The sequence below is a fragment of the Syngnathus leptorhynchus genome, chromosome 16 (assembly GCF_054491065.1).
Source record: "Syngnathus leptorhynchus isolate UIUO chromosome 16, UIUO_Slep, whole genome shotgun sequence".
Classification (NCBI taxonomy): Eukaryota; Metazoa; Chordata; class Actinopteri; order Syngnathiformes; family Syngnathidae; genus Syngnathus; species Syngnathus leptorhynchus.
The window spans coordinates 2410197-2433356 of NC_141210.1; the positions used below are offsets into that span (position 1 = coordinate 2410197).

Sequence of the window (23160 nt, forward strand, 5' to 3'; positions counted from 1 at the left end):
TTTTGATCAAGCTAATTTTATCAGAAAGTGGCATTTATGTAAATATAGCACTACATAACTTATTTGGGTTCGCAAACCAATGTGAATCAAAACAAGAGCACGCACGTCAGACATCGTGACGTCACTGACCCGCCACGCTCTCTGCAGGCTTATCAAGTGTCCTGGGATCGAGCTCTAAGCATGCGGACGCCCAGGCTGCGGCTGGCCGCTTTGGCGGCGCTTTTGGCGGCCGTGTGCTGCTGCTGCTCGCGGGCTGAGGTGATCGACGATGTGCTCGGGAGCCTCTCCAAGGGCGCCGCCTTCCTGGAGCGCCAGCACCAGCACATCAACCTGGACGGCGTGGTGGGCTTCCTTATGCTGCAGGGTGGGTGGCCCGTCTTGCTGCTTTGTGGCGCAGTGTCCATCCGCCTGCAGACAGGCATAATGATAAAAAGAGAAATTGAATTAAATGTATTTGGAATTCATGAACTGAGTAGCAGTTTTCTGCCAGTGTGTCCCAAATTTGATTCCCGTAAAATTACAACTTTTGTTTTCTTGTCGTAAAATTGCTTTTTCCTCCCCTACCACTGCCATTTTCTCTTGCATAGATACAACATAAAATGTTGACAGATTTTTCCAGCATATTATCACAACTTCTTGAATTGTAAATTGCAACTTTTTCTTGGTGTGTGTTTTTCTTGCATGTTTGTTAGCGGAGCTGAAGGAGGCTGTACGGACGTGGCCTCACTCGGATCCGGTCAGCTGGGCTCAGAGGACGGCAACCGTGGGTCTGGTCCAACGTCTGGATCGCAGCTTTGACAAAGCCATCGCCGCTCTGCGCCAAAACGACCCCAAGTACTACCAAGGTAGCCGCGCTAAAATTTGAATTTAATGTGAATGACACGTGTATTGTAAAATGAGTTTCAAACCTATGGCGGTAGATTGGGGTCAAAAGTTTTGTACTTGAAAAAATGTGAAACTGAAAATAAATGTGTTGAGCTTGAAACTTGAAAAATAAAAAATAATCATTCAAAATAAAAATACTTGCTTGAAAAGTTTTTTCTAGTAGTTTTGCTTCGCTTTGGTAATTTTTTTTTATAAACTATTTATTTGGTTGTTCCATGTAGTGTTATCCCCCTTTTCACGACTCTAGTGGTATGCCAAAGAATCATTGAATCAAAAATTGAAGGTATTAGATGTTTTTAGGAACGAAGGGTCGCGCAGGTTTCCTCCTCCACTGCTGTCCTGTCATAATGCATAAATTGCACTTGCACGCTTTTCCGTTTGCAGAGTTCGAGCCTCTTCTGTCGTGGAAGTTCTGGCAGGTTCCTCAGGAACGCAGTAACACCGACGCCAGCCTGGTATACGCCGCCACCATCGCTAGCGAATGCTACGACGAGCAGCTCAGCGACAAGTGCCTCACGCTGCTCCTCGGAACCTGGTGGGTGCTGGTTCTCGAGTCAACTCGAGTATATCTGGGGGGGGGGAAAGTACAGAGACAATTAGTTCAGTTAGAGGACAGACAAGAGCAAAATGTTTACTGAAGACTTTCATCTGCTCTAACATTACAAAAATGACAAATCTATTTCTTTCTTTTCCTGGTAGGAAACAGAAGGGGACGCCATGCATCGTGACCAAGCCGTGCCGTGACACCATGACCCAGTTTGGTTGTCCGCACTACTCGCTGTCCCACCAGCTGCTCTACTTCATGATCGGGAAGATGGTGAGGAGCGCAGCGGCAAGCCCGCCGTCACCAAGGGGCTAACGTGCGCTTTGTGTGTCAGAAAGGGTGCTCCAACCTGCTGAAGGGCGATACGCGAGCGTCCCGCGCCAACATGACGGAACGCAGCTACCAGAAGATCTTCTGCTCCAACATGATGAAAACCAACCAGGACATTGTCGCCGAGGGTCTCAGCCAGCAGACGGCGGACATCTTCATCGAGAACAGTCAGTGAACGATTATGTCATGTAAGCCGTTTTGGGACAACATCTGTGACTTCTGACCCCTGACCTCCTACGTTTGTGCCTCACAGTCCTCATTTGCGGCTTGGCCGGCTTCTCCGACTTCTACAAACCCGATTGGCTGCAGCACATCCTCCGGCTGCAGGATGTCGAGCTCGGCTGCTTCGGGCGCGACGGTAAGTCTGTGACCGATCGTGTCGCTCATCAAGCGGAAACTGCGGAAGGGGCAGTGAGTGTATACGTACGGATGTGCACCTAAGCTGTCCTCTGCTGTCGCGCTTAGCCAGCGTCATCTCGCAGATGATCGGAGACGAGCTGCTGGAGCAACTGCAGCCTCATCACCGCGTCAAGAGGAGGGAGAAGATCCTTCCCGGTAGGTTCCACCTCATGACCGATGATCCTTCGTCACTGGCGGGGAGATGTTAGTCCGAATGGGAGGGGGGAAGTGGTGGTGGTGAGGTCCCGGTCAAATCAAACAAAAGTTTTATTATAAAAAAAAAATCAAACACAACCACAATGACAGCTTGCCATTTCCAAGTGTTCCTGAAAACAAAAAAAAACCACACCAAACAATAACGTCCTGTTGACATGCATCTTCTATCTTTGCTATTTCAAGATGGCTGCTCCAGTCACATGACGTCGGTGGCGGTGGGTGCCCTTGGAGGATATTTAAACTTCTATCTAACGGAGCAGGACATAACCAAGAGGCCCCTTTCCTGATCGGCTGACTTCCCGCCTGGCTGCTTTTTGGTGTTTTGAAAATGTTGGACATCAAATCCAAAAGGAGAACAATCCTTGGGTACAACAACATCTTGGGCTCTTCACTTTGGTCAAAGCAATAACAAACGACATTAGGAGTGTTTTTATAGCATACTAGTCTATCTACTTTCCAAAAAAGTAAAGATTGGAGCTGTTTCTGTTTGAATGTCGTATAGCATGAGAAGCTGCCTGTATTATTTCCTTGTGAATTATTATGAAGTCTTCTCCAATATATTGAAGTATTTAAGACTTTTTTTTTTTGTGTGCATGAAGCATGAAATGTACGCACAAGACAACTCCATCCCAAATAAAAGCAAGGGGCCACTTCAAGAGTGTGTTTTTGTCTTTTCTTGCATCACAGTCACTCATTCCAGCTTGTGACTTTGTAGAAGAGGGCCTTGAGGAGTCGGGCCTCGTACGTCACAGTGTTCTTGCCCATTTGGACCCCGGACTCCTCCAGCGGCTGCTCAATGATGGCGGGCACCTCCCTTCCATATTCTGAAACAAAAACAAAAACGTCATTATGAAAATGATGCTTTGGTGTCATTTTAGAGCATCTTGGTGGGAATGTCACTTGGTTTTTGATTTTCAAAAATGTTATTCTTGATGAGAGCTAGGAGTGGACTATGCTGTGATTGTGTGTCACCTTCACAGTTCTCCAAGAACTGAATGCAACCCTGGACCACCACCCCCTTCAGCGTGATGATGTGCTTTGACATGTTCTCCAGCAGGGACAGGAAACAGCGCTTGGCGTAGAACCAGGTGTCCGTCCCCAACTACGCGACACGCGCAAACATGCTACAAAGTTGCAAGTACAAAATGTGCGACTCACGAGCAATCACCTTCTTGTTGTAAGGCTCCAAGCTCTTGATAACACGAGAGATGCCAAAATCGTAGTTGCCCTTGGCGCAGTACAATGTGCTGAAGAAACACAAACATGTCCATAAACAACAAATTGCAATCTCGCACTCTTCCTCGTGAAGCGTCCAAGTCACCCGATGACCAAGTTGACGATGCATAGGTGGAAGACTTTCTTGTCAGGGTCGTCGTAGGAGATCTGCTCTTCCTCCTTTTCAATTTTCCTCATCAGCTCTTCAGCCTGGAAGTCATTTGGAGTCCGCGTGAGGCGTGGCGCCGTTGACGCGATTCCACTATGCCGACTTGCGTTACCTCTTCATTCTGGCTGGTCATGATGTAGGACACGCACAAGTTGGCCAGGACCACAGCGCTCACGTTCAAGATCTGCAGCAACGCAGGTTTGATCTTTATTTCAAAGCTTTTTGAACATGTTCAATCATAAAAGATTTCAGCAATTTGTTTTTACCCACAAAGCAACACTGCAAACAAAAACACACCAAAACCGCAAAGTTTCACGCATGGGGGGGGGGAAATAACAAAGTCACCGCAAAGTTCTATTTTTACCGGTGCTTTGAACGTGCACGGGCAATCCCGCACGCTACACTGTTCCACCTGCGCACAAAGGTCAACGGTCAGCCGACCTGGTCGGGCTTTCCCGAGGGCAAGCAAGTGCGGCGTCACTCACGTTGTTGTAGTGCTTCTTGACGATAGGCTCATAGAAGCTGATGGCCTCCTTGTACTTGTTCTGCATGAAGAGCACGTGCGCCACGTTCAGCTTCCACGTGTCGTCCTCGTTGCACACCTCCATGGACTTGTGGAAGATCTTCTCCACCATGGCAAAGTTCTCGCGGTTCCAGTAGATTTTGGCCTGTGCCATCAGGACCACGATGTACCTGCACACAGGAAGAACACGAGGAAGGGCACCTTTAGCGCAAGAGCACTTCGATGTTATGGAGGAGAATTTATGAGTGTATTCTCACTTCTCCTGCATGGTGTCGTACTCCTGGAGGGTTTTCTTCTGCCCGTCGTCGTCTCGGACCGTCTTGGCCTCCTGTAGCTGCAAACACGATCGAGCAGAGTTTGTAATTGTTATGTTAACGATTAAATTGCAGATGTTTTTACCCGACAACAGGTGGCGTGAAAAATAAAAATGGGTGGAAAACCTGCTTGGCCAGTTTGCGCAGCTTCTCCGTCATTTTGCCGATCATGTCGTCAAACTTTCTGAAGGCCTAAAAGTGCACCGACGCAGATACATTAGACGTCACAACGTCAAGAAAGACAAAATGTGTCTGACTGTGGTCATACCTCCTCCGGCGCCGTCTGGCAGGTCAGCAAGGCATCGAGAAACTCGTACTCATACTGAGAAGGAGCGAAAAAAGCAGTGAGGGACAATCAAAGCAAAAAAGACAAAACAAGTCAAGTGCAACTCACCGGCGTGAGTAACTTGTAGGTGAGGTGTGCGTTTTCTGCCAGGACGTCGGCAGCCAGATCGAAATACTGCCGAGGAAGCGGGACAAAAAATCGTTCGCGGCCGGAATGGTGTGGCGCACCGCGTGATGGCAAATACCTCGTGCTTGCAGTAGAGCAGCAGAAGGTTGCCGAAGGTGACGGGTGGGAAGGAAGGCTGCTGCAGCAGGAAGGCCAACTTCTCAAAGCCTTGCGAGGGCTTGCTGTCCATATTGAGCAGAGCCTGGTTGTGAAGAGTCACCGTGTCCAGCTCCTGCAGCGCGCCCACATTTGCGTTTGTGTGCTCTTGCTGGTTTCCACCATCGTTACGCACGCCGGCTTACCTCCTCGGCTCTCGGCGGCATGTCCGTCAAAGCCTCCTGAGCTCCTTTCACTGCAAACAAAATTTTCAAATATCACTCCATCCATTGCAAAATGGAAGTGAATGGCTGTTACGGATGCAAGATGGCATCCGTCCGCGCTTAGTCGCGTCTTACGGTTCTTCAGCTGGTACTCGATGGCAGCCTTGAGGTTGAAGGCCTCCACCAGGGCAGTCTGATGGAGCACCAGTGTGTTGCCCACGCTACGCACCTCGATGCCCTCCGTGGTCAGGCCCACGCTCAGCTCTGCCGCAGGGGGGGATGACAGTGAAGGAATGGGGTCAAAATATAAAACGTCCTGCCTAGCTACAAAAACAAATAAGCTCAAACCTCATTGAATAAAGCGTGAGGCGCGGATAGCGCGCTTTCCAAATTGTGGATCAAATCCAACAACAGTTGGAATAGCGTTTTGGTTGATAAACAAAAATGGAAAGATTTGACGGTGCTGATGGAATCAGATCTCCTTACCCGGATGTTCCTGGATGCCTCGCTCGATGATCTCGCCGATGTATTTGAGGGCCTGCGCATAGTTGCTGAGCCTGTAGTAGCACAGAGCGATGTTGTACGACAGCGCTGGCACACACAACGACAAAGGTCAATAAGAATCTGTGTCTCGTTGTTAGATTTGCTCGGCGACATGTTTGTGCGCTTACCAGGAACATATCCCAGCACCTGCATTGCTGACGTGAACTTCTTGCAGGCGTCCTCGTATTTGGCATCCTGGTAGAGCAGGCAGCCCATGTTGTATACGTAATCGGCGTCCTCCGGAGGAAGTTGCTCCACCAGAGACTGCACACACGCGCCGCAATGACATCTATCAGTCAGAAATACGATCAGACGGCAGGAATAACAATCACAGAGCTTCAGGTTACCTTAGCAGCTGAGTAATTCTCCTCAAAATATTTGATGGAGGCTTGCAGTTTGATCATCTGTTGAGGAGGAAGACCATTTGAAATGTCTGTTGTGTTGTTTTTGTCCGATCTCACGTGTTTATTCGACACCATGTTTTGAGGATTGTCGTGGAAGTGAGCGAACCTTGGTGTGGCTGCTGGGTGTGTCCAGGGCGAAGGAGGCCTTGGTGGCCTCGGCGTAGGCGCCCGCCTTGTACAGGCTCTGGGCGTAGTACACCCGATACTCCTCCACCTCGGGGTGCAGCTGCGTGAGCTGCTCGTAGCACTCGGCCGCACCGCTGAAGTCTTGGACGTGGTAGTAGCAGAAGCCCAGCAGGGACAGTGCTGCCCGAGACTGAGGGAAAAAAATAAACAGAAACGGTGACTAATTTTGTACACTCAGGACTACAGTACAAATGATGAACCTGACATGCATGTCTGGTTTTTTTTTTTATTATCAGTATTTGAAGCTGTGGGAAACAGGATGATGAGATATCCACTTACTCTCGTGTGCTTCTGAAGTTGACTGTTAAGGATGTGAATGGCCTCAACATACTGGCTGTCTTTAATCTGCAAGACAAATCAACATTGTCACTCCTCGACGCTACACAGACGAAAACATTTTTATTATTATTTTTATTATTTATTACCAAGTGGTCTTGAGGTGACCGACAATTTTCACATTGTAAATTAAACTGGTCTTTTCTTCGTGTATTCATGAGTAATTAAAATTTTCTGTAGTTTTAACTAATGCCTTATGTCAAGTTAGCGAGCTAAGCGAAAGACAGACCCGACTGACTAAAGCTTCGCATTCTTACCAGTTTATAGATTGTAGCAGTGTACTCCCCGTCTTTTATTGTCATCATAATGCCAAACGTGTAATTTTCACAGCTCTAAATTTGAAAATAATCGGCTAAATTCAGGAAAAACAAGCAACGCTAACTACCAAGTTAGCTAGCAGCCGAACTCACAAAGAGCAAGCGGAGTTGTGTTGCCTGGCAACCTCCCATACCGGAAGTCAGCGTTTTGACGGACTTTTATGACTGCCAATCAATTTGCTGGATGCCGTAACTGCTCTTTTAGTCATCTGTTCTTTACTTTTCTAGAGATCTCTTCAAATGAGTTGTCAATAATGAAAACAATAAAAAATATTTGGTGGAAATAAACCAACACAGGGGTGTGCACTGGTTAGGGCGTTCGCCTCACAGTTCAGAGGGTGCAGGTTTGATTCCACCTCCGGCCCTCTCTGTGTAGAGTTTGCATGTTCTCCCTGTGCCTGTCTCCGGGTCGTCCGGTTTCCTCCCACATCCCAAAAAACATACTTGGTAGGCCAATTGAGCGGATGATTGTTCGTCTCTGTATGCCGTTGCGATTGGCTGGCAACCGGTTCAGGGTGTCCCCCGCCTACTGGCCGATAAAAGCTGGGATAGGCTCCAGCACGCCCACGACCCCCATGGGGACAAGTGGATGCATGGATGGACCAACAAGCACAAATACAGGGACTAACTTTTGGTTTTTTTTGCTTTTCATTAACAGTTTGCTATTGGTGGAGGTTTAAGCCCTATTTAATTCTGATTAGATTTGGTTATTAATAAAACACAGCTGAAAAATAATCATCAAGTACCATTAATGTATTAATTTTGTTGTTGTTTTTTTTTAGACCAACAAATTTAACACCCTTCAATGTCTGCTTAATACCCGTTAGCACAACTACATCCAAGAAGAACAAACAAAAAAAGCAAGCCAGGGGTGCTGGAGCCTCCACTCTAAGCCAAACCACATTGTGGGCCTCAAAAGTAGTGGGCAAAACGTGACCGCAGTATGCGTGTGTGCTTGTGTGTTTTTGACATTGAGTCTGCAGAAGGGTGTGTTCTTGCTTTCTTTTGCTGAGCGCTGCCTGGTGTCATCGTCAGACGTGTCAAGGAGACGACGACAACGACAAACCGACGGTCCTCAGGTTTGGTAACACGCTTGTGCAGCAAGTAAGTGCGCCCGCACACATAAATGAGTTAGTCGTGAGTTAATTCATGAAGATTTATTTAGCAGCAGACGTTTAACTCGATCTTTTTATGGAAACATTGTGTGCTTGCATGCTGGCACATGCGCAACTAAAAAACAGCTTTTGCTTTTAATATAGTGTCAACTTAAACAGTTAGCATCTTTTAATGTTCATTTTAAAACTCAAGATTACTGAAATGTCTAAAAAAATGGTGTCGTTAGTATCTAATGTCTTAAACAGAAGTGTGGCTCTTACACAGAAGCTTTTCTGGCCTGACCGACAGCAGTTGGGATTTAGATGTTAAACGGTTAAACGTTATGTTAAATGTTAAACGTTAAATGTTGAACACCGATCAATCAATCAATCAATCAATCAATCAATCAATCAATCAATCAATCAATCAATCAATCAATCAATCAATCAATCAATCAATCAATCAATCCTCTCTTCTCAAGCGTGTGACGTCGCTGCATCCAGCAGAGGGCGTCCTTACTGAGTGGTTTGTGCAGGTTGCGGTGTGGACGATGGCCCAAAAAGCGAGCTTGGCGGTGCTGGTGTTGCTGGCCGTCGCGGCGGCAACCGTGACTGCGCAGAGGCGACGTGCGCAGACGCAGACGGCCAACGCGCAAACGCAGACGGCCAACGCGGATGAGTGGAACTACAGGGATGGCTGTGAGCACACAGATTTGCCTCTCTTCTGTTTACTTCCCATCAGAGGGATGACGGGGGCAAAGGTGACAAACATTGACAGGAGCACAAAATGTGTGCAAATGCAGAAGGGAATGTGAGCAGCGGCATTTCAGGACCGAATAAACACAGTCTCGGTTGGACGTCTCTGTACTGATGCTAATGTGTCCTGATCGTTTCTCATTGGTCCGGTCCCAGCCGATAGGGTCAGCATGAGGGGCGTGGCCAACCTGACTGAGATCCTGGATAACTGGCGTTTCGACATCGTCAACAAGATGAAGGGACTCCTGCAAAACGACCACCAGTCCGTGCTGCCCGACTACGCTAGGTACCGCCACAACCCGATCCAATGGTATCAATGTCCAAGGGCCCACCCAGTAAAGCGGAACATTGCCTACCAGCCAAAGAGTCCACACAGGAATGCATGCAATTCGAAAATTGGAAATATGAGGTTATGAAATACTAAACAAAAGGAAGTCTGGTATTTCCAGCTTCCTCCCCGCAGTTTGGTTTGGAAGGCAGTCCAGTAGTTCAAATGACATGTTGCTGTTTCCTCTTTTCATGCGTTTATTCAGCCAAATTGCTATTCCAGCTTTTTTTCTTCTTGCCCTCAACATTCATTTGGGTTGTCTTTCAAAACAAAATGTTCCATTGAGGTCAATCCTGTTTGGAAGGATAGTTAGCAGCTAGCCTGAGAATTTATTCCGCCAAATTGCTACTCCAGTTTCTTTTCTTCTTGCCCTCACATAAAGCTCAACATTCATTTGGGTTGTCTTTCAAAACAAAATGTTCCATTGAGATCAATCTCGTTTGGATGGATAGTTAGCATCTAGCGTGAAAAGCTAACGTGACAACAATGTCACTCCTTTGAGTCAAGCAGAACGAGCACCAAAATTGTTTGCTCACAAAATGCTAGTTTGACGTGTCTCACCTCCATCCAGCATCCAACCTCTGTCGGAGGCTCTGGGTGATCTCTACAAGGAGTTCAACGCCCTCAAAGCTCACCTGGGTGAGCTAACGGAGAAGTTCACCGCCATGGAGACCTTCATGGACGAGGTGAAGGCTAGCAGGGGAAGCGGCCAGGCCCAGGCTCAGACCCAGACCGGGGCCTCTTCAGCCCCCGTGCCCAGGCAGACAGGCAGGCGGGTGATGAAGAAGAAGATCACCCCCGCGGCCACCACCTCCTAAGAATGACCGTGATCATGCATTCATGCTTTATCTGCTTTTTTGTATTTTTTCCCCAGAGTGTTAAAAAGTTCATTAGTTCCTGCTACAAATAAGTGCTAAGAAGCTAAAGCTATTGAGTTACTAGGTAGCTTTGTCGCCTTCTGGAAACATTTGGGTCGGCACACTTTGAGGGATTTGGTTTTGCCGCTGGAGTTCAGCCCAACACGTTGAACGGCATCCAAGTCAGATTGTTTGGACGGGCTCGCTTCCCCTTTGGGTTTTGTTCCCTGCTACATCACGCATGCACAAATACACGCACACACGCAGTTAACCAATAAAGTCCATTTTTGCAGCACAGGCACGGCAACGTCGCTTCATTACAAACACGATCGATTTGAGATGATTGACGTTCAGTCGGACCGGGTCTACAAGTCCTGTGCGGACCCTCGCTGCTCATCTCCTACACGAAGTGAGATTGAGAGCAAGTGCAGCTTACAAACTGTGACAGTGCGTTCCGAGTGTCAATAGGATTACTCATGTCCCCCCCCCCCTCCCATGACTCTGATGTCACACCAAGTGGGTCACAGCTCAAAACCAAAAATAGCTTGGATGAAAAAAAATTTGACCTTGAAAGGATGCAAAAAGTGGAGATAAACGGAACTTGGTACACTGATCTGGACTTTGTCTCATGTCCTCAAACTTGAAGACGATTAGGACTTGAGACCAAGTTCCAAACAAGACCAAGATTTAGATTTTGGACTTTGTGTGTGAGTCGGGCTGAGCCAATTTGAGAATCGCTCACGTGAACAGAGGAGGTGTGCGAGTCAAGGCAAATGGCCTCCTGTGATTCACAGGCCTGCAGCGGCGGCGCCAACCGCTCACATCTCACACATTTCAGTGTCAACGGGGTCGCGGGGATCAATAATGAATTTCATGCCTTCACGCCCCACCCCTGCTCACCAAATATCCTCACCGTCTTTCTTCTTGATGTGGGACTTGACGTGGCTTCTGTCAGCCGTGGCCTGGTTTTCCTAAAAAATGGACGCAGGTGCTAAAAAAAAATAAAATAAAATCCATTACGCAGCCAGACGTCCTTTTTGCCACATTGGAGATCAAATGTGACCCGTCAGGGGTCTTGGACCCACATCACGCTCTCAGCTAAGCGCCACTTTAATGAAACACCTCGGCTGAAGGAATGGTGACATACGTTATTTAGGAGCTGAGCACCAGAGATGGCAAAGGTAGTTTTCAAGCGAGACATTCGAGGCAGGTTTGAGATGACAAGACAAAGGTTTAAGAAAATAAAAGGACTGGTTAGTGGTTTCAAACCTGGGTTAGGGTTTTAAACCGGGGTTTTCAATTTGGAGTGAGGGTTCGTTTCAAAGTATGGTTTCAAGACAGGGTCGGATGATTCAAACCTGTGTTTACGTTTCAAAAGCTGATTAAATTTGGTTGTATGCCCTCATGGAACTTTCCGGATCTCTGAGGACCTTTTTATCCTTGACATCTTGTGCTCCATCAGTTTGTCCTTCCGGTTGACAGACGACTCGCGAGCCATCGTCGCCGAGGCGTCTGCGAACGCGTCTGTTAAATGTCAGCGGGACGGGGAACACCGCCGGCGCCACACTAATGAGCCACCTTATTGTTTGGCTCGACTTCACGCCGTCATCTTGTCCTTCGGCCATTTCAACGCCGCCGCACAATTTTGTCGTTTTCTTCACCGATCTATGAAGGGAGTGGTCGGAAGGTGACCTCAGCATGCTGTCGTTGACGATATATATTTTTGCCGCGTTGAGGCGATTGCATCATTTCTCCCGGTTTCATTTTCTGCCTCGGGAACGAGTCAGCACGCTTCCATCAGACGCGTGGCCAGCCGACAAAAAAAAAAAAAAGCTTGACACACGAGGGGATGGCCTTCAGCTTTGCGTATATCACAGTCAGCAAGAATCTAAAATAAAAATATGCTTGCTGTCCCGAAAGACCATGACAGCTCGGGTTGTTGGGGGACGGAAGCCTGACACCTTTGGGGAACGTTTGAATGCAGAACACGCGCGATGATTTGGATGATTCGAATCAGTCTTAGAATCACAACCTGATTCACACAGCGTTTCAAATTGGATTCAGATGCAAATAAAGTTGTGACGGTGCGAATAGGAAACGGCTAAATGGAAGTTACAATGGAGAGTCAGTCAAGTCTTGTCCGTGGGGAGCTCATCAATGTCGTCTTTTGGATTCTATCAACACTTCATCAAGCAACTCGTGACACACGAGCTGTGTGTTTATTTAAGTGTGTGTGTGTGTGTGTGTGTGTGTGTGTGTGTGTGTGTGTGTGTGTGTGTGTGTGTGTGTGTGTGTGTGTGTTTGTGTGCGTGTGTCATTGATCTACAGCGCATCGCTGTCCTAATTTGATGAATTCTGCCCCCGCTGGCCTTGGGCGGACTAATTTGAAACAAGGTGAGAGGAGGAAGAGAAGAGGAAGAGGAGAAAGAGGAGGACATGCTTGCCCTCCCTCAAGGACGCCAAAAGCGTGGCAACGTTCCCGCCTTCTTTTCTACACACAAAAAAAATCCCGTCCTTAAGAGATGACCAAAATGTCGGGAAAACGCAAACATTCATTTAGTTTGCATAAGTATTAAGACACCCTCTGGAAAGGGAACGTGATGAAAACAATGGGCGTTTTGGGCAAAAATATTGGGACACGTTACTGTGTGGAAAAACTAAATATGTTTGCGTGTGTAAGCGCACACTCGTGTGTGGATCCACTCAGTGATTCAATGTGAAGCTATTGACCAAATGCCACTGAAATAAAGTACACAGCAATACAATCCACTAACAAACTAAATGACTTTATTTACCTAATTATCCACCTATCGGATGCTCATTAGGCGCTTTAATTAATATTTCAACATACTCGGAATGGCACAATGTATCACTTTAAGATGCGCTTCGAGCATTTTGGGAGGGACGGCATACAGGAGACTTCTTGCATCTGACTTATTTTTTTGTGCTCTTGGGAGATATGTCGACCAAATTGAATTTTGCAGAATGTTTAGTCATTTGACATGGTAATAGTTCATATAATTTCGCATGTGTTTATAATGACGTCTGTATGTCAACTGGTGGTCCGCGGCCCTCTAGTGGTCCGTGGTTGTATTGCAGTTGGATGGCGAAATTGGAAAGGGAAAATAATTGAAACTTTTTAAAAAAAATAAAATTGATTCATTATATAGACTTGATTTATTTTCCAGCTAATTTTGCGAATCATTACTAATTCTAATGATGTCATGTGTAGCTGAGATTCCCAAAATAAACATACAGATGCAAATAAATAGCCATCCTCCTTCGGTGCAAAACAAAATTATATTCTGCCAAAGCACCGAGTTGCTTCGTGGTTATAATAATGGTCCATTGGACAAACCCAGTTGAAAACCCCTGGCGTATGTGAACATGCACGCACGTACGCACGCACACATTCAAGAGGCCTTGGATGGGCCATGGGGGAGGAGCAGTAAAATGTCAGCTGATGGATTTTCATTTGGGAGGGGGGTGTCAAGGCCTCGTCACCTGTGACTTCCACTCCCACCAGCCCACCTCCACGAGGTGATGATCGAGCACCAGCTTTTGCAGAGAGACAGGGTGAGAGAGGGGGTAAAGAGAGAGAGACTCCAGTCCGCGTGACTGAGGCGCGCTAAAAAGTCCGCTCACAAGCCGCGGAGACGTGCATGGAGGAAACAACTCCTCCTTTCTTCACTCCTCAGTCTTCACCGGCGCGGAGCCTAAAGAAGACAGGTGGCGTCAACTAAGCGAAGGAGCGCGCGGTTCCCTGCTCCCGTGCGCCATGCCACCCGCACTCCCCGCCGCCTGACGTGCACTCAGCCGCCGCGGCCGCGACCATGAAGACGACGCGCAAGTGTCGCGCTCTTCTGTCGGTGGGCCTGAACCTGGTGGCACTGCTGTTCTCCACCACGGCCTTCATCACCACGTACTGGTGCGAGGGCACACAGCGGGTGCCCAAGCCCAACTGCAGCGCGCAGCGGCGCCACAACTGCATCGACTACGGCGTCAACGAGACGGACCAGAGCAAGGTGCATTACAGCTGGGAGACCGGCGACGACCGCTTCCTCTTCAGACGCTTCCACACCGGAATATGGTACTCGTGCGAGGAGAACATCCACGAGGCAGGTAGGTAGGTAGGTAGGTGCGGGGCAGTGCGTAAAAGTCGATAAAGTTTACGCGTGCGCGTTGTCCGCAATTACAAACTTTTGCCTATGACGTCAGCTCACTTCAACTTATTCCGACTCTGATGCGTTCAATGAGCCTGGGAGGTGCGGTTAAAAAAGGTTCATCATTGTTAAGTGACTCAATGGCGCCTCTGCTGTAATAACTGCGCTTCATTTCGCCTGGCCACCCTTTTCATTGAAATTCAACTCATGTGCTTTTGTCAGTCGTAAGGGAGCATCTGCCCGAGCCCTCGGCTATAACTCGCCTCAAAAGTGCTGACCGAAGAAACATTTCCGCTTACATCCAATAAACTTTTCTTTCTTTTTTTTTATTTGAAAGCATTAAAATTGACATTTTGTCATCCGCTATAAAAAGCATGTGATTGTTTTGTTTTTTTATGTCCATTTGGGGTGCCCGCAGCTCACATCCAGTAAAGTGCAAACGATCAAAGTGGAGAGTCACTCACTGGGTTGGGTGATTGGATGTCCACCAACGTGTCCACTTCATGCCTTGCCACCTCCTCCGTGCGCCACCATGGACTCACCAATGATTCATTGCACGATTAAGAAGAAAAATGTCACAGGCAGAAAAAAAAAACATTTAACTTGAAACTCATTTGCCAATGATAAACGTCATTTTGCTAAATCACATGCATCAGCACATATTGTGAATCAAGCCAAGACGGCTCCGGGGAGCTTCGCAAACGAGCCGCACGAGTTCAGTTAGGATGTGAGCATCGATCGGCCGGCTAATATGTCTTTCTAACGACGCTCTTCTCGAATTAGTCGCACGGCGTTCAACACTTATCACATTTGCTCTTTGACACACTCATGATGCCAATGATTAGTTCAGTTATTCAATTTGAGGGAGGGGGGGGGGAAATAAACTGACCTCCTATAGGTGAAAGGTCAAAGGCTTGATTTTCACGCTGAAGGCTAAATAGCATTCTGACAATTAGCCAAGCCTCTGAGCACGAGAATGACGTTTTAATATTTTTCTTTTGGGCCCCATTAGCGACGCGAGCGCATCGACTTGCGGATGAAGCTTGATTACATTTTAGATTCACGGCGCTAATCAGCCGCCTTTCATTTGGATAGCGGGAATGACATCCCGCTCACCTGTTTTTTTTTTGGTTTTTTTTCTGTCTCACGTTAACCTTGAGATGACGAAAGGCTGGGAAAACACAAACACGTCGGGGTACTTTTATCATACATGTTTGGATTCTCCCAGCAGCCGCTCTCACCTCCTCCTTCTTTGCCTTGATCCGCCTTGGCGATGTGTCTTTTTTTTTGTGCATCTCAGGTGAGAAGTGCCGCAGCTTCATTGACCTGGCCCCCGCCTCGGAAAGAGGTGAGTAATGACGCCCATTACGCCGCCTCGCCTGCTCCGGGAAATCACAAAGCAGAAAATGGATGGAGAATCGGAGGCCATGCGGAGGGACATCGTACAGACATAGATGTGCTCAATACGTCGTCTGTTTTACAGCGCGGCATCCCCACCCGTGTGACCGCTTCAACTTTGACCTCAGCTTGCACGGTCACTTTTTTGACGTGTGCCACATTTGATTTGGAGAAAATCAATGGAGTCGTTGCGCTTTGAGCAGCTGTCGCGCCGTAATCCTCCCGATGCTGGCGGGAGATCAATGAAGATTGGTCACAAGTCCCGAATGCTGTCATGGGAGGGGGGGGCTTGGGGGTTAATAGCATCTGCTACCTGCTGTGCATGTTTTTCTGTCTGAATAGAAATGGATTCATATTTGTCTTTCTCACACTTGCACACAAAGTGTGAGCGTCAACGGCAAAAGGGAGCAGGCAGGATTGCGACTCGGCCTGATCTCGGTGGGAGCAGATAATCTTTTCAAATTGCGTCGTGAGTGTCTTGATGGCACAGCTTGAGACTTGTCGTGCGTGGAGGAGGGAGGGGAAAAAAAAGACCAAGAGCATGACAGGGAGATTCCCTCTCAACTCAAATGTTTTGAGATATATCCCTTTTTTTTTTTTTGCATGAATTTCTTTTCCCGCACTCCTTTTGCCGTGCACGCGACAAGTTGTGCGTTTGTCGATTCAGGCGTGCTGTGGCTGTCGGTGGTGTCGGAGGTTCTCTACATCCTGCTGCTGGTGGTGGGCTTCAGCCTCATGTGCTTGGAGCTTTTCCACTCCAGCAACGTCATCGACGGACTCAAGCTCAACGCCTTTGCCGCCGTCTTCACCGTGCTGTCCGGTGAGCTCCAAAAGTTTCATGTTCACTCGATGACATGATGACGCTTGCTAACCAACTAAGCAAGAGGTTATCGGAGGTTATCGGAAGTTATCCTCTGTGTTGGTGCAGCAGGGATTGAAGCTGTCTTAAAGCTCTTACACAACGACGCGTGCGCGTGTGCGTGTTTCTGCCATCTTACACAAGACGCCGGGATCGCCAAGACGCCATTCCAAGTCCTTCCTCTCATTTGCATCACCATATCTGAGTCTGAGTTTCACGTCGCACCGAGGAATCGTCTCTTACTCGGTCGCTCGCCATGGCTGAGCACATCGGTATCCGAATATCTCCAAAAGTATAACACAGACGCCATCGATAAATGTAATTAGCGAGCCGCTAATGAGTCTCTTACGCCGAGCTGACGTCATAGAATGCCACCTGCGCCCGTGCATCATAATGTGACGCACGTTTCCTAGAAAGCCCAACGACTGCGTCGTCAAGGTCGGAGAGGAATGATACTCTCTTTATGGCCTGCTGTAAATCTCACACACTTGTTATTTACCACACGCGCACACACACACACACACACACACACACACACACACACACACACACACACACACACGTGGCACGTGGTGGCGTTTGATGGAGTGTTAAGATGTTGACTGATGATTGGGTCCACACGTGCAATTGATCCACCGGCCCCGACGTGCGGCTCGCATGGATCAATGGGCGCCGTATGATGACTAATTAGCATAGTTATAGCTGCGCTGATTGACGACAGCTGAGCCGAGCTGCTCGGTGATGCCGGACATTTTTCTTCACGCTCGGTGTGCCTCGTTATCGGCGGCGGGCCTTGCCTTTACTACCTGACACTTACTTGACTAATTCTGCCGCTATCAAAACGTAAGAAATTTGTTTAGCAGTGCTGTTAGCTAGGTTGACCAAAGATGATGCTTCAGAGTTTTCCATGTGTAAGTCTTCACCTGTGTGTGTGTGAGTCAGGTCTTCTTGGAATGGTAGCCCACATGATGTACACGCAAGTGTTCCAGATCACCGTCAGTCTGGGTCCTGAAGACTGGAGACCTCACAGTTGGGATTACGGATGGTCTTTCTGGTGAGTTAAAGTAATGATGAAGGTAAACATTCGACCCAGGTGGGACTCGAACCCACAATCGCCAGCTCCGGAGGCTGATGCCTTGTCCATTAGGCCACTGGGCCCACATAGTGTAAATGGAAAACATTCCAGAAAACAAATTTATAGAGCAGCTGAGTAAGATTCTGAGTGGAAGCACCTTATTAGCTAACGTTGCGTTCTTCCATTAGCATGGCGTGGGGCTCCTTCACATGCTGCATGGCTGCCTCGGTCACCACGCTCAACTCCTACACCAAGACAGTCATTGAATTCCGCCACAAGCGCAAACTCTTCGAGCAGGGCCTCCGCGAGGAGCAGAACTTCCTGGACCAGGAGGCCTTCCACTACTTTCGAGAGCGCTCCCTGCAGTCCATCTCGGGCACGCTGGACGTCTACCCGGGCCCCGGGGGCATCCCCGGAGGTATCTCTGGCCCCCCTCCGGATCAGACGGCGGGTCGAACCAAGATGAGGACCGCCTCCATTGACTTGGGCGAGAACACGGACTCGCTGGGGGAGGAGCAGTGCTGAAGGAGAAGCAGAACCTGGACCCGGTTCTGATACTACAATATGAATGTGTAGCCGCTTTGTGTAAGAAAAGACTTGACAAGACAAACGGCAATAGCAATGACTTGACAGACTTGAATTGTACATTGTTGATACAAAATATGACGTAGCATAATATATGTGTATATACTGCAACCATCAATACACTGTGTGAGATCCTGAAGATTTTGGACTTTGTTTCATTTTTTTTTTTTTCCCCCCGAGCGCATTTTAACACGCCGTGTAGATAAAAGCAAACCAAAATCAACAATCGCTCGGTAATTAACATTCGCTTAGATTGGTGTTGAGGTTTCTACGTTTGCCCTCCCCCGGTCCAAACTTGGAAGCCCAGAAATGACTTCAGTTTTGTTGTTTTTGAAAAACATAGCTTGACACCTAAGCACAAAACCCACACGCGGTGCAGAGGAAACGTTTACGGCTTCTGTCATAAAGAACGAGCGGAAAGTGCCACTAAAAGCATAATTCAATTTCCTCCTCAAACTTGTAAAAATCAAGCGAAAATAACGACGAGACAAATGAATGCAAATGAGCAGCACCGAGCACAAAAAGTGAACACTGTGTGTGTTTGCGTGTGTGAACTTGAGTGTGTTACGTAAGGCTGGCAGATTGTAAACAGCCTGGATTAAATTGCCTCTGACATTTCGGGAGGATTTAATAATCCCGAGACAACTGTGAAAGCCTCCATGTGACTTTTCCTCACCCTTCTTAGTTTATGACAGCTCATCAATACCTTCAAAGAATTTTGAATTTCTCGAACATAACTCTCTTTGATGAGGTCAATTTTGTGACAAGCAGACAAAATTTGGCACCCCAATCCTGTTTAAAACTGTAAATTGACACTCGAATCTTGATTTCGGTCTCAAAATGCAAAACTTGTCTTCCAAACGTTATTTGTTCTGCGAATCCCTAACGCTGTCTTGAAACTCAAATTTGAAACTCTGCGCATGTAAGTCGTCTGCAATACATAACCCGTCTGCCAAAGTGAACTTTTTATTTCTTTTTTTAAATTAAAATCCATAAACATTCTGTCACTCACCTTGGTGTGTGTGGAGGTCTCGAGTCATTCAGCTCACTTCTCATCTCCAAAGCAAACTTTGAGTGGACTCAACTTTTAGGTCTTTTTATTTTGGTTCTGCTTCCCGCTGCGGGGCTCTGAGTGCCGTCCCAGCGCTCTCGTTGCCATGATGCAAGCGGAGGCAAGCGCTTTACGACTCTGATAAAAAGTGCAACAAACGGAAGAGTGAACAGAAGCCGAACCCCCGACAGCAGTTTCACCGGTCCGCGTGAAATTGGGTCGACAAGTCTTTTATTAAAGTCTCTAGCGCACCCTGAAAAGTTGAAAAAAAGAAAGATTCCCAACGCCCGTTTTACAGCTCCACACTAAATTGGGTGGATGGGAAATGACTCACAAAAAAAGTGTCAAAAACATATGACTCAAAGTGAAAGAAAGTCAGCCATTTTGGAGTAATTCCTGAAGTGGCTCACCCAAAGATTTAGGGGAAAAATAACACCGGTTTCACCAATCAACACAAAATTTCGTAGACGCACGAAAGAGTGTCAAGGAAGACGGCCATTTTGGTTTGAAGTGGACATTTCTGGGCTAATTTTCCCAAAATGGTTTCACAACAACAAAATGGTGACGACTTGGCCAGACTTGGACATTTCGCTGGCAAAGGTAACGTCTGAGTCGTCTGTGTGCGTCACGACACTTGTTCTTGGAAAGTCGCTTTTTACAAGGCGGCCATCACCAGTGTGCTGTAAAACTGCTCAGTGTGTTGCTTTTACTGCAGCTGCTTGTTTTTGTGATCTTGTGTCACCTTGATTTGTGGCGACAGTTTTTTTTTACCCTGATATGACATTCAAGACCAATTCATTCATACGACTGGAGTACGTAGGAACACAACCTTGCCTTCTAACTCAAAATTAAAACAATAATATGTATTTCAAATTCTAGAGATGCACTGGAATCCTAATTACAAAATATTAAATTGAGCTTTGGGAAAATTCAGAGCAAGATTCTTCAATCCCACTGAAAGTATCCGAATATTCATAACATATAATTTGGGGAGTTTGGGATTATTACTGCCATGTTGCATCATTATAAAATATTCCCTTCTTAATTACCCTCATATGAGCATGACCTCATCAATAAATGATCAATACTTGCTGATAAAATAAACTCAGCACTTAATTAAAATGAATAGAAGAGGTTCATTACGAGATGATCAGAAGGATTTCTTCTTAGCATTCATGATTTTTTTGTCCCAGAGGGCAGGGAGAAAAAATTATGAACTTTATGAACTGTGGAAATTGTTTTCAGTGGCGTTGGTGACACTATTTGAAATAAAAATGCTGCCCTCTTGTGGTCAACTTTTAACATTACAAGATCTTTGGTGGCTCCATCCACATTCGCAATCAAATTTACAATTAAAAGTTTAAGGAAGGCTTGAAACACGAACTTGAAAAAAAAACTTCTCACCTCTGTCCCGACATTGTTGTCGTCCCGCCTTTTGCTGGAAGGTTGCTGAGTCAACTTCAAGCCGCACATTTGGAGTCGGTGCCTTTAACACAACAAAAACATGTGGAAAACGAGTTTTCACTGAGGCTCACTTAGCATGAAATCTATATCCGTTAGCTTCATTTTGGTTTACCCAGCAGCCTTTTTGTTACTTTCCACAAACAGTTAACTGTTTAAAGGCTCAACATTCTGAAATGAAAACTAAGAAACCACACCATTCCGTATAAGCCAGCTGGTCGTTTATATGTGACGTCACAAAAGCGTGTTGGAGGAATTCGGGGCTTATTTGGACTTTTTTTTCCCGCCCACTCGAGTGTCTCATCTGTAGAGTTAGCCATCCCTTGGAAAACAGCTCAAATGCTTTGCTTCTGAACTTTCCTCAGGCCAACTTTGGGTGGCGGATAAGTCAAGGCTTGAAAACGTTAAATCAGTCGGGAAGCCCGATGAGCTCGAATCAACAGTGAAGTCACTCGTGTCTTATCCTATTATGGCAACAAGTGAAAAGTCGTACAGCCAGGCTCTTGCCAGCAGCACAAGCACTCCTCGAAAATGGACTACAAGTGGAATCTACTAATGACTATGAACACAATATTGAAGTTTTAAAACTATTTTGAACAAGCAAGAAATCACATTTACACTCAATTGTGATGCATTCAAATAACGACGAACCATGGGTTTGTTAAGAAAATGTATTTTAATGCCATAAATCAAGTATAAAGGTTTCTTCTCAAATCCTCTTGTTGCAGACAGCTAGAAAGGCTAGCGTGTTTTTTTTGTGTGTTAAACATTTTTTGCATGATTTCATTCAGACTTCAATTCAACTTACTAAAGTATTGTTGTATGGTATTATGGACTAGTGACAAATGGTGCGTTCAGGGACGTATTCTGGTGCACACAGGGCCTCGAGTTCTAAACAGTGTTGGTGGTGCGTTCAGGATCTCATTGCAGTGTTTTCCTTGTAGACTTTATGGTGCGTTCAAGGTACGTGGTTCAATCCAGTTGCCTGACCATCTCCTCTTCCATGTTCAACTCGTTATTCTTGTCTTTGGGCGCCTTGTCGCGGGGCGCTTTGGGTTTAAAGGCCGCAGAGAGCAGCTCCTTCTGGATCCTCTGCTCTCTCTGGCGCCGGAGCAGAGCAAGTGTCTCCTTCCTCTGGGCTGCCATGGCCATGTAGCGCTGCCGCTCATCCTCCCGTTGCTGCTCGGCGTCCTGGTTGGGCGGATCTGCGCCGCGCGGCTCCGAGTGGCTGCTTCGCTCCGACCGGGACACGGGCAATCTCTGTGCGATGTCCGCCGCCACCAGGCGAGACTCGAGCGGTGTCGGCATGCACAGGGAGCTCCAGAGCTTCCGAGCGTGGGTCACGTCCTCCGGGGAGGAGCCCCTAAACACGGTCAGGATTTCGTTGGAAACGTCGTGGTCGGGCTCCGGAGTAGCCGACATGACAGTGGCAACTTTATCGCTGTCCGAGGTGCTGTTTAAGTTAGTCGTCGTAGCAACGACAAAGAACCCGGATGAAGACGACCCTGTCTTTTTTTTACAGAGCAAAATAACTTTCTTTTCTTGAGTTAATGTGCCAAATAGTATGTAGAGGCGAGGTTGCTTGCTTAGGAAAAACATTTTGTATTTTAAAAGAACAACCTCCAACAGCAACAATGTTGTTTGCAATGGTTGTCATAGGAACGACAAATTTGTGGAAAACTTTTGGCTTCACGGTTCAGGCAAAATTCTAAAAATACGAATCAATGAACAGGAGAATCATACCAAAAATGTTTATATTAATTTTGAATTTATTTGACACCCAAATAGCCTACTTTGGCCCACCTATCCATCTGTCCAAGTTTGCCTCCTTCCGGTCTTTCCCTAATTGCTGAATGGAATTTTGTGGGCTTTTGCCTTCCTGCCAAATTTGGACTAAGTCACGGTGTCACGGTCAAATTTGGGAAGGAGGAGGAGCACCAGGTTCTGCACCATCTTGCCCATCGTCATCATCCTCCTCCTCAATAGCATCCAGCTGCTGTGGGCTCTTAATTGTCTCGTTTCGAGTCGAGCTTTCATCCTGCGCCGAGGAGCCGACCTGACCTGACTACAGTGAGTGTCATTTTTTTTGGTGCTTTGCTGCTCTCTTTGTTCATCTTTCTTCAAACCTTTCTTCCCAATCAACTGACTTCTGAGTATCTTAAAATCACCAGAGGCCAGTTAAAATGCAATTGTAGTCCTTTTAAGTCACTTGTGGATGATTTCCTGGGACCTTATCCATTTTGATTCCTCATTGTGAAAATGTATTGTTTTCTTTATAAAAATATACATTTTTTTTCCAAGAGGAATGCCAGCGTCAGGCACGACTGCTCACCCTATGGTGCCCTTAAGCGTGGTGTCAGTCTTTTGGGGTAAACACCAAG

General features: G+C 47.0%; 5 protein-coding genes and 1 non-coding gene across 7 annotated transcripts; 3 read left to right on the top strand and 3 right to left on the bottom strand.

Annotated features, from left to right (window-relative positions):
- The first annotated feature begins 136 nt into the window (after positions 1–136).
- c16h16orf89 (chromosome 16 C16orf89 homolog) lies at positions 137–3025 on the top strand. Its single transcript, XM_085934747.1, has 8 exons — positions 137–364; positions 693–845; positions 1270–1420; positions 1585–1702; positions 1764–1926; positions 2013–2117; positions 2225–2314; positions 2558–3025. Exons 1-8 carry the CDS (start codon positions 181–183, stop codon positions 2659–2661), a joined length of 1068 nt encoding a protein of 355 aa, XP_085790873.1. The 5' UTR covers positions 137–180; the 3' UTR covers positions 2662–3025.
- Positions 2331–7264, bottom strand: ift70 (intraflagellar transport 70). Of its 2 annotated transcripts, XM_085934744.1 has the most exons (19): positions 7093–7264; positions 6779–6844; positions 6420–6629; positions 6257–6313; positions 6038–6173; positions 5853–5957; positions 5502–5630; positions 5349–5398; positions 5126–5278; positions 4990–5055; positions 4864–4917; positions 4722–4787; positions 4539–4615; positions 4244–4451; positions 3871–3942; positions 3696–3799; positions 3543–3621; positions 3347–3476; positions 2396–3198 (listed from the first exon to the last, which is right to left on the bottom strand). In XM_085934744.1, the coding sequence occupies exons 1-19, from the start codon at positions 7138–7140 to the stop codon at positions 3062–3064; spliced, it is 1947 nt and encodes a 648-aa protein (XP_085790870.1). In that variant the 5' UTR covers positions 7141–7264; the 3' UTR covers positions 2396–3061. The 2 variants fall into 2 exon arrangements, with proteins under 2 accessions (XP_085790871.1, XP_085790870.1); XM_085934745.1 differs by lacking the exon at positions 3347–3476 and having other exon boundaries at positions 2331–3198; positions 3533–3621.
- A 1533-nt stretch (positions 7265–8797) lies between these two features.
- LOC147044016 (uncharacterized) lies at positions 8798–10333 on the top strand. The gene is made up of 3 exons (XM_085934687.1): positions 8798–8945; positions 9159–9288; positions 9902–10333. The coding sequence occupies exons 1-3, from the start codon at positions 8798–8800 to the stop codon at positions 10146–10148; spliced, it is 525 nt and encodes a 174-aa protein (XP_085790813.1). The 3' UTR covers positions 10149–10333.
- Positions 10334–13651: 3318 nt separating this feature from the next.
- gsg1l (gsg1-like) lies at positions 13652–18392 on the top strand. The gene is made up of 6 exons (XM_085934008.1): positions 13652–13763; positions 13886–14309; positions 15651–15698; positions 16416–16568; positions 17550–17661; positions 17871–18392. The coding sequence occupies exons 2-6, from the start codon at positions 14021–14023 to the stop codon at positions 18205–18207; spliced, it is 939 nt and encodes a 312-aa protein (XP_085790134.1). The 5' UTR covers positions 13652–13763; positions 13886–14020; the 3' UTR covers positions 18208–18392.
- trnar-ccg (transfer RNA arginine (anticodon CCG)) lies at positions 17693–17765 on the bottom strand. The gene has a single exon. It is a non-coding gene; the product is annotated as a tRNA-Arg (tRNA).
- Positions 18393–21468: 3076 nt separating the features above from the next.
- Positions 21469–22225, bottom strand: hoatz (HOATZ cilia and flagella associated protein). The gene has a single exon (XM_085934490.1). The coding sequence runs from the start codon at positions 22199–22201 to the stop codon at positions 21752–21754; it is 450 nt and encodes a 149-aa protein (XP_085790616.1). The 5' UTR covers positions 22202–22225; the 3' UTR covers positions 21469–21751.
- Between the last annotated feature and the right edge of the window lie 935 nt (positions 22226–23160).

What these genes read in the sequence shown, in the direction of transcription:
- hoatz (XM_085934490.1), bottom strand. Translation starts at nt 22,201, where the DNA reads ATGTCGGCTACTCCGGAGCCCGACCACGACGTTTCCAACGAAATCCTG.
- c16h16orf89 (XM_085934747.1), top strand. Translation starts at nt 181, where the DNA reads ATGCGGACGCCCAGGCTGCGGCTGGCCGCTTTGGCGGCGCTTTTGGCG. An exon ending in ACGCTGCTCCTCGGAACCTG is followed by an intron (nt 1,421 to 1,584) that starts GTGGGTGCTGGT and finishes TTTTCCTGGTAG; the next exon opens with GAAACAGAAGGGGACGCCAT. An exon ending in ACTTCATGATCGGGAAGATG is followed by an intron (nt 1,703 to 1,763) that starts GTGAGGAGCGCA and finishes TTTGTGTGTCAG; the next exon opens with AAAGGGTGCTCCAACCTGCT.
- ift70 (XM_085934744.1), bottom strand. Translation starts at nt 7,140, where the DNA reads ATGATGACAATAAAAGACGGGGAGTACACTGCTACAATCTATAAACTG. An exon ending in CTGCTACAATCTATAAACTG is followed by an intron (nt 6,845 to 7,092) that starts GTAAGAATGCGA and finishes TTTGTCTTGCAG; the next exon opens with ATTAAAGACAGCCAGTATGT. An exon ending in GCCAGACGGCGCCGGAGGAG is followed by an intron (nt 4,788 to 4,863) that starts GTATGACCACAG and finishes GTGCACTTTTAG; the next exon opens with GCCTTCAGAAAGTTTGACGA.
- LOC147044016 (XM_085934687.1), top strand. Translation starts at nt 8,798, where the DNA reads ATGGCCCAAAAAGCGAGCTTGGCGGTGCTGGTGTTGCTGGCCGTCGCG. An exon ending in GTGGAACTACAGGGATGGCT is followed by an intron (nt 8,946 to 9,158) that starts GTGAGCACACAG and finishes GTCCGGTCCCAG; the next exon opens with CCGATAGGGTCAGCATGAGG. An exon ending in GTGCTGCCCGACTACGCTAG is followed by an intron (nt 9,289 to 9,901) that starts GTACCGCCACAA and finishes ACCTCCATCCAG; the next exon opens with CATCCAACCTCTGTCGGAGG.
- gsg1l (XM_085934008.1), top strand. Translation starts at nt 14,021, where the DNA reads ATGAAGACGACGCGCAAGTGTCGCGCTCTTCTGTCGGTGGGCCTGAAC. An exon ending in GGAGAACATCCACGAGGCAG is followed by an intron (nt 14,310 to 15,650) that starts GTAGGTAGGTAG and finishes TGTGCATCTCAG; the next exon opens with GTGAGAAGTGCCGCAGCTTC. An exon ending in GGCCCCCGCCTCGGAAAGAG is followed by an intron (nt 15,699 to 16,415) that starts GTGAGTAATGAC and finishes TTGTCGATTCAG; the next exon opens with GCGTGCTGTGGCTGTCGGTG.